Below are 9,047 nucleotides of genomic sequence, written 5' to 3' on the forward strand. Positions count from 1 at the left end.
GGTTTCTCCTATACCTTCTCACTCAAAAATGAACACAGAAGCCTTCTGTGACCAAATGTGTGGGTTTTCCTGACATACCAGGCAAGCAATCAATTCTGCATCTGACACCAGCTAGGTATCCTCTAATGCAACTCCATTCTGACATTACCTAGAGATAGCCTCAAACACCACAGGTAAAGGGCTCAGTCCCCAAGAGTGACCCCCTCACCCAACTTCCAATGCCAAGCTCAAGCCCCAGCTTGCTTGACCTGTGCTTCTGACCTACCTGCTATAAATTAGGGTTCCCATGACTCCCTCCTGGGATTAGATTAATTTGCTACAGCAGCTCACAGAACTCAGGGAAACACTTATGTTTACTGATTTATTATAAAGATTAATAGAAAATATGCTGATGAGTGCCTGTGAAGAAATACATAGGGCAAGAAATGTGGGAAGGGACAGGAGTTTCTATGCCCGCCCCAGGCCCACCATCCTCCACGAACCTCCAAGTGTTCACTTATCCAGAAGGTGTTTTGAACTCAGTCCTTTCAGATTTTTATGGAAGCTTTGTTATGTAGAATTATGTAGACTGGTTAAATCACTGGCCATTGGCTTAATCTTCAGACCCTCTCTCCTTCCAGGTGGATGTGAGGGTGTGTTGGGGCTAAAAGTCCCAACATCCTAATACAGCCTTGGTCTTTCTGGTGACCAAGCCCCATCCTGAAGCTACCTGGAGGAATCCAGCCATCAGTCAACATTAGCATTACAAAAGACACTTAACACTTTGAAGACTCTTAAGTAGTTCAAGAGTTTTATACCAGGAAATAGGGACTAAGACCAAATGTATATTTCACAACATATATTTGAAGACCACCCTAATCTTCCAATAAGGATTCCTTATATCAAAAGGACATACAACTTAAAAGATACCGCAGCACTCCTAGAATCTCACTGAATCATTTATAATTAATCATGTCCATTGTATAGTATAAATATGTCTCCTAGAATGAGGTCACTCAAGTTTGTAGGCTTCCATTCGATCTTGTCTGATTTCAAAAGTAGTCTCTGCAAACATAGCTTCACCTTTTCTGGCATCTGTTATCTGTTATGACTGAGCTGGAAGACATCATCATCACTTGCTCTGATCCTCTTTTGAAGGGATAATATTGGATTCCCCTCCTCATATTATCCATTTATTAATTCCTTTAACCTCAGTGACTATTATTCCTTCTCTTCATTTATACCCCAAATCTTCCACCTTTGGAAGCGAAGGTTTGCCTCCATTTGCCCACCTTGTCTATCTAGGTGGAAGGCAGCAATGCCAGTCTAGCCAGTGCTCCCTTTCAGTCCACTCATATTCAGATAGGGTTAGGCTACACAGGTCCAAAATTGGTGGGCTGTTTTTACTATCAGGCAAAATAGCTGCATTCACTGTTAACCCCAATTTTGCCAAATGAGATGAAGGCACAACTCACTTCTATCAGGCCCATAAGGAATTCTGATATAAGGTTTATTAGGAATGAGCCACCTCTAGTTACAGCCCTTGTAATTGCAGCCCTGATCCTGTGACCACTGCATCAAGTAGGGAAAAGAAAAAAAAGAGGACAAGATAATTAAAAATATATAATGCTTTATTGTCAAAAATAGACAAATTTTAATTTCCTTTAACAGGAATATTAATTTAACAGCCTCCATAAGCCATCACCATTTTGTAAGCATAACAGGCAAGAGAGTCAAAGATAACTGTTAGTGGAAAAAGGACAACAGTTCTACATCCATGCCCGAGAAGCCTTGCCCAGTCAGTGGTGACAACTCCAGGACAGCGGCAGAAACACAGTGAACCTTTGGAGCCTGACAACAGACATGCAAAACGACGTTGATTTATCTTGGCCCAATTCTATAAAGATTGGCTTTGTAGTATCTTTCCAAGCATTTGAAGAGTTTAGTTTGTTAGAACACTTGCTAATTTGAACAGTGACATTTTAGGTGACTTATAGTATCAGTAACAGGATCACACCTGTTTTTCAGTAACACCAGGATGAATACATCTGTCCCTACACCAGTCTCCAGCATGTGAAATGGAGCTAATAGCTAGGGCAGGAAACCTGAATAAAGCTCCTTATCCATGAGCCACAGCAAGGATATGAAAGCCTTGCTGAATTGAACATTGTTGAGTAGAAGCTAAATTCTCTCATTAACATAAAAAAGGAAAGAGATAATGATCTACTTAGTCGGAATAAGACAAAAAATAAGGCCTTTATTATTCCCTAGTGACAGGTATCCAAGGTGGAAAAAATCTGGGTGTGTGCATGGTTATCTGGACTGTGAGTTTCATTCTCTAGGCTGTACTAGAAACCATATTTCCATAGCCAATGCAGACTTTGTAAATTGACCCGTTTCAATAATTCAAAGTGGTAGTATACAGCTACTGCCCTTGACAGTTGGGGTTAAGGAGAGATTCCTCAATTCCCAGAAAAGCCCAGAGATGAGATAATACTGACATGGTGAAATGGTTCATATGAGATTAAGCATATGTAATACTGAAAAGAAGATAGATTACTAAGTGAATCAGAGAGGGACTAGATCTCAGAACTAATTTCCTATCCTCACAGGTATTCATTATTCACTCAGTGGAAGAGTAATCAACTACACACAAAAATATCATTTCAATGTTTTGCATTTTTCTAGTTTAAAGACAATATTCGACACTTAAGAACATGGGAAACTGAGCTTTTAAAGGCATCTAAAACAACACCGTGGTTACTGAAATGGTAGCACAAGCTTTCGTCACCTCTTTAAAACATTAGAGTGAGGAAGTCACCAAGAAACAGTGAAGCAGTTCCATTATTGCCATAATATTTCTCATTCACTCTTACCTAGGGTTAAGCTTTAATTAAACTCACCTACTTAATCCTACCCTCCTGTCTAAGAACTCTTCAAATTTGAGTCATGAACTGGTGGTGTGGGCTTCTGGAAGTTTTGATCAGCTAAGTATCATTGAGTAAGATTCTGTGATTTAAAGAATCACCCTGAAAACTTACAGAAAAAAAAGTCATATGAAAATCAAACTAGGCAAATCTGTTTTATATAGTCTATTACCAAGCCTACCTGAAACAAAATTGTGGAATCAAATGTAAAACTCAAATGGACTTCTATTTTTGCTTACCTATTCCATCCCATTCAATTCTGTACAAAAATGGGATATATGCAGAAAATGTACACTATTTCGGATCACTTCTCGAAAGGCCAGAAAATCAGCCTGTTAGCTACAGTTGCTAAGAATGTGAAATACAGAAATAAAATGGACTACATTTGGGGTTTCTTATTGAGGACAGGTGGGGCAAACTACAAATGACTTTAGTTGACTAGCTGAATAGTTTTACTACCCAATCATGAAATAAGCTTTATATATTTTCCCTTTTTAGGACCCTTCAATGACTGTTGTTCCAATCAGTGAATAAAGTTTTTTCTTAACAAGTCGAAATCCTGAGCTGAGGATCAGAGTTCTCCTGAAACCAGATGAGAAGCGACCCCTACTAAAGAAAAAGTCCCTAAAGCTAGTCCATGAGCAGTTCTCCTGCTTAAACACAAGTGTAAGCTCAAAAGTAGGCACCACGCTAGAATCACACACAATCCTATCCAGCTTTTTACATACATTTTCAATTTCCAAGTTCACGTGCATAACACAACCTCGCAAGCCACAGGGCTCTGTTGAGGAAAGCCGCAGGACATCTTGAGCAATTCTCTGGGTCAGTTTCTCAGGGACAAGGACCTTGGAGCAACCAAGTTTAGTTTGCTTTGATTTGGACAGACAGTTCTCCAGCATTTTAACCAAATTCTGGCAAGTTGATTCCTCAAATATTACCTCGTTGAGGTTGGGTTCAGGAACAACATAATCCCAGTAGTCAAAATCTGTAAGAAATGGAGTTTTCTTTTTAGATAAAGAAGAAAAAAATTCACAGTAGAAAAAACACACCAAGATATCAACATTGGTTACCTCTATCTACCATGTCTGCCTTTTTTCTTGTATTTGTTTCAGAGTCCGCTGACCTCAATTAGCTGTTAACTAGCTAGGTAATAGAGTGAATAATTTAAGCTCTCATGAAAGTTCATGTATGAAATAAAGGTTTAGATAAATAGAGTGGATAGGATATGACCACTTTTCTTTAAATTCATGTGTGTACACAGAACACACACACAATCATAAAGACTATGCATCAAAAATCTACTTGGGATTATCCTAGATTATTGGTGATTTTCTTTTCTTTCTTGCCTACTTGCTCATGGGGGGCTTCTAATTTTGTTTTACAGAAAACATTTATTACTTCTGGAATAAAAAGTTAAAACTTTGTTTTTTGGACTAAGGGGTTGTTACTTTCTAACTGTAGGAATACATGTATTGTAAAATAAAGAATTTTTGCTATTATGTTTAAAGTCCATGAGCTTGAAGAGTTACATTAAAGATCTATCACATTTGTGTCTTTAAATCTTTACTGGAGTGGCCTGTAGGTCCCAATTTTAGCTTTAACCTCTTTAATTAAAAATTGCGCAGAGAAGACCTTTGAGGTTCATGAGGATATTTATAACCGGTTGGGTAGTTTTTCTTAGCCAGGCAAAACAAAATAGTCCTAGGGAAATAAAATTAGATTGGCTGAAAGGAAAAGAGATAGCTCTGCATTTGGTCACCTACTCCTCAAATGAATCCTACCACTTGGCAGGATGCCACACCACACAGAGCCAAATGAACAAGGTGCAGGCTGATGCCCTCCTGGCTCCTCTCCCTAAGCCTACTCGACCTTCACCAGCTACTGGGTTTTCCTCTCCACTTCATGTAATTTTGGAGTTCTGGCCCTATAAATTAGGTCATCAACCACTTCACCTTGAAAGGAGGAAAACACCAAGAGCCTAAGCAGTTTATCTATGCTCTTACAGCTCTAGTGGCAGAGCAGTGTGTTCACTTACAAACTGCTGTTAAAATTGCAAATGATAGCAAATCAAGCACCGCTGCTGTTCAACAGTTTCCTTCTCACATTAAAAACTGAATAATGGGTATATCCAAGACTGAAAATCCTACTCAGTAATAAACATGAACACACTGATTTAAGCAACCACAGAAAAGAATCTCAAAAATATTAGGCTGCGGGAAAGAAACCAGACACAAAAGAGTACCTACTTTATGGTTCCACTTACCTAAAGGCAAAACTAACTTGGAGTGATAAAAATCAGATCAGTAGTTCCCTGGAGTCAGGGCAGAGTGAGAAATACCTAGCAAATGGGTGCGTCGGAATTCAGGGGGAGGGGTGATGTTGATTACAGGGGTAAATACGTTTGCTAAAACACACATAACTGTGTTCTTCACAATCATGTAAGATAAGGACCTTAATCCCAAAGAGCCTACTGGCACCAGCCTAGAAAGATGCAGCCCTCGGGTATTCTACTTTTGCTACTTTTGTTTCTAGCATGAAGAGAAGATGTTAGAAAATTTGGAAAGGAGTCTCCTCAGACGGATTTTGTGGCACCCCCTACATAGAGGCAGGGGAGGAAGTCGAAAGCCCGCCCACCCGGTAGATCGAGAGGCATAGACCTTTGGAGAGGAGGAGAAGGGTGGCCAGCGGGGACACTCACCACTTAGCAGGCTCTCTGGGTGATAGCCACAGTCCAGCAATTCTGAAATGCTGGCCGGGTTCTTACTGCTCAAACTGCCAGTTGCAACCATGGTCAACGGCTCTGTTTCCCTCGCGGGGCGCAACGGCCTTTCCTGAGCGCTGGAAAAAATGAGGCGAGAAGAGACGGATTTGCAAAAGCAGGCGAGTCGTGCAGAGACTCCTAAAATGCCCGGCGTCGCGGGAGCGAACTAGCAGAGGAACTCCTTTGCCAAAGGGGAGGAACCGGCCTCTGCAACTCAAGTTGACAAAGCCCTGTGAGCAAGGCCGCCAACTACATCAACAGCCTGAAACTAACTCAACAGTTCGCAAAACTTGGAAGCGACCTGCCCCGCGGAGCGCCCCCAGACCCTGCTGCCCCCACCAAGGCCGCAGCTTCGCTCACCTGCCCGGAGTTCCCGGGGGCCGGCGCGCTAGCTGCCGGGGAAACACAGGCAGGTGCCTTCTTAGGAGTCCCCTCTCCTGGGGACTCGGTGACCTGCAGACCCCAGCAGCCAGCGGCACCCCGCTCACTCCCCCGACCACCCTGCGCTGGCTCCTAGCAGCAGCATAGCCTCCGGGGCAGCGAGAACTTTATAGGTCCAGTCCCCACCCTGCCCAGGCCCGCCCACCTGCACCGCCCTTCCCCGGCCGGCGCCCCTCCCCTCCCCTCCAGAGTCTGGTCTCCTTTCAACCCCTACACTTCCCGGGAGCCCGAGCCTAGCCGCAGGGAGTTGAGAATAAGCCTGTGGTACGGACACCTGTTGCTTCCAGGGTAGATCTCGAGCCACTGTGACCTCAATTCTGGGTGCACGACTCTTTAAAGCCTGAACCTGATTCTTCAGTGCGACCCCTCCCCGAGCTTTCACACTCAGGCTGCTCCCGGCAGCAGCGGGAAGCTTTAAGCGGTCTGTGCATTTCCTTGTCCTGAGGCTTTGCTGTGTCATCCTGAACACTTGGCTTAAATCTGTTGCAACGTTCAGTGAGCATCATTTATGCACTTATTTACGGCCTCTAACCCAGTCAACTCGACTCTGCCTCTCAGGGTTTCTGTATCCTCTCATGCTGCAGGAGGTCACATCTAGTTTTCCTTTCCCGCAACGAAGGCTCCTAGCATTTTAGGAAGGGCCTTAACGACCCCGTGCACTCCCTGGCTCCCTGGCCTCCTTCGTGCCCTTACATCTGTGACTAATGCGTTTTCTCCGCAGGAAGGGTGAGCCTGGCACTCTTCTAATTAGACCTTGCCCCAGAGCGCGGGGAGCTTGAATTGAGCGGGAGTTTGCCAAGAAACACACAAAACCATTAGTAGGATCTTAGGTACTCCTCCATCCGTGCATCATTGATAGCAATTGTCATTTCCGGAGCCAGAAGTTTCTGGAGAGCCCTGTTGGGAGGATCTTGGGTTTGGGATGTTTTGAAGAGGTTTCAGAGAATGAAGATAAAGAGTTTTATATTCTGCTGGGGATCAGCAGATAATCCCTGTGAGACCTCCTTGCGGTCCTGCATAGGAACACACAGAGGGGCAGAGGAGCCCTGGAAAGAGGCAACATGCCCACACAACCCATGAGCAAGAAGCCAAACCTGAATTTTTTCTTCCAAAGTCACTAAGCCACGGTTGTCTTGCTTTGGTGTGCCAGTAGGAGATGATCTGTTCAGAGAGTCAGCTTGGGGTGGGTTAGGGGATGCCTGGAGGGAGAAGGTTGTTCCTACAGTAGAGATCCTAGTGTTGGTTCCCAGGTCCTCTAGGATTATGCATAGAAGGATTTGCAGGTTAGAGCCTTGAAAGGCAGTTTCAGCTGTCCTGGCATAAAACTCTTAGAAAAACAACCACCCAAGGGGTATAGAGGGTGTGATAAACAGATCAGTGGGAGGACATTGGGAGGCAGAGCGACAGAAATTAAAACCAGCTTGACAGTCCATTTTTAACTCAGTTCAGGCAGCTGCACTGCCTGAAGGTCAGGCGAGCCAAGGAAGGAGATGTTGATAGGCTGGTCTTTGAAGGCCAGTTTCCACTTCTACTTCAATAAACAGGAAAGTGGAAAATAAACAAGCCCATTTAAGCCAATTAAGAAGTGGTTTTAATGGCTAGTGTGTTCAGGACCAATGGATGGGTCCCTGGTCAGGTGTTGGATGCCAGCTGCCTGACAGTCAGTCCCTGGGCAGGCCACAGAGCCTCTTGTCCTTGTCTGGGCAGTATTACTAATGAGGCTGCCACTTACCTGCCTCCAAGGAGAATTATTGGAATTAATATAGTGAGTGATCTGAACCAATGCTAGCAAAATAAAGAAATTACTAGTTTAAATTTCCTTAGGGTATTTAGGCATAACTCATAAACTAAATGCCTCCATAGGACCAGAAAGATTATTGGAACTTATAGAAAGTAGTACTTGCTCTTGGCTCACCTGACTGACTGAAATTTTGCAAAGCCCCTTGGGATCTGACTACAGAAAATAATTTACTCATGTACAAAAGACTTCAAATAATGTCTTCTTGGCTGAATGGGCCTTGCTCTCAGGACTTACAGGTCATAAGGAATGATTGAGGTAAAACACATACCTGGAATAATTAAGAATGTCCTTTTTTATGTACTTACAAATGTAGAAAATCCATTCTATCACTAGTTTGCATCTTCGCAAGATTAAATAGAACTGATTTATTTTTTTAATTGAAACATGGAGAAGATTTAAGAAAAACTAAGCGCCATTATAGGCTAAGTGTAAGGTGACACAGTCTATCAGATTTCAGAAAAATGTGGATACAGCCAATTATTTATTACTGAAAGTTCATCACATTAGGGAACTTCAGGTGTTTATTAAGTGCAGTGATAAAGAAGTTTGTTTTATTGCTCTTTCATTATATCCTCTAATACTATATAAACAGTTCATGGGAGTGCTTACTGGAAATAGTTGTATATGAATAGAAAATCTAGTCAGTTAAATAATTTGATTTCCTTTCATACACCAGTGTATTATGACAAACTAAATCATAAGCAAAGCCTTTAACTTAAGCATGGTTGCTTTTCTTATTACTATAATTCACCCATCCATCTTCTTATAAAAAGAAAATGAGATAGCAGTAACAACTGGCAACAATATGTTCATCTGATGTATTTGCAAATATTTAAGTTCTAAGCTTCCTCAGGTATAAATATAGTATTCATAATGTCATTGCTTACCTAAAGTATGAATGCACAATGCCAGGGATACTGCAAAAACAAAAAGCAAAAATGATGCTTTCATGTATTATTACAGGAAATGCTGGTGTCTTTTGTGTTTGTGATTTGGAGTGTTGAATGTTTATTATGTCTTTTGCTAGCCACCTTTCTGTCTTTATTTGGTATGAATCACTTATTTTTGAATCTTATTAATACATTTACATTCCACACATTGTTTATTTTATTTCATAAACTATGACACCTGAGGGAGA

At 42.2% G+C, this 9,047-nt stretch overlaps 1 protein-coding gene across 1 annotated transcript; it reads right to left on the reverse strand.

Annotated features, from left to right (window-relative positions):
* Positions 1–1,592: 1,592 nt before the first annotated feature.
* Positions 1,593–6,215, reverse strand: DDIT4L (DNA damage inducible transcript 4 like). Its single transcript, XM_033178353.1, has 3 exons — positions 6,028–6,215; positions 5,605–5,744; positions 1,593–3,891 (listed from the first exon to the last, which is right to left on the reverse strand). The coding sequence occupies exons 2-3, from the start codon at positions 5,693–5,695 to the stop codon at positions 3,401–3,403; spliced, it is 582 nt and encodes a 193-aa protein (XP_033034244.1). The 5' UTR covers positions 5,696–5,744; positions 6,028–6,215; the 3' UTR covers positions 1,593–3,400.
* Positions 6,216–9,047: the final 2,832 nt, after the last annotated feature.

The sequence above is a fragment of the Trachypithecus francoisi genome, unplaced genomic scaffold, assembly GCF_009764315.1.
Source record: "Trachypithecus francoisi isolate TF-2019V2 unplaced genomic scaffold, Tfra_2.0 Contig01566, whole genome shotgun sequence".
Lineage (NCBI taxonomy): Eukaryota > Metazoa > Chordata > Mammalia > Primates > Cercopithecidae > Trachypithecus > Trachypithecus francoisi.

What these genes read in the sequence shown, in the direction of transcription:
- DDIT4L (XM_033178353.1), bottom strand. Translation starts at nt 5,695, where the DNA reads ATGGTTGCAACTGGCAGTTTGAGCAGTAAGAACCCGGCCAGCATTTCA. An exon ending in CCCAGAGAGCCTGCTAAGTG is followed by an intron (nt 3,892 to 5,604) that starts GTGAGTGTCCCC and finishes CATTTCTTACAG; the next exon opens with ATTTTGACTACTGGGATTAT.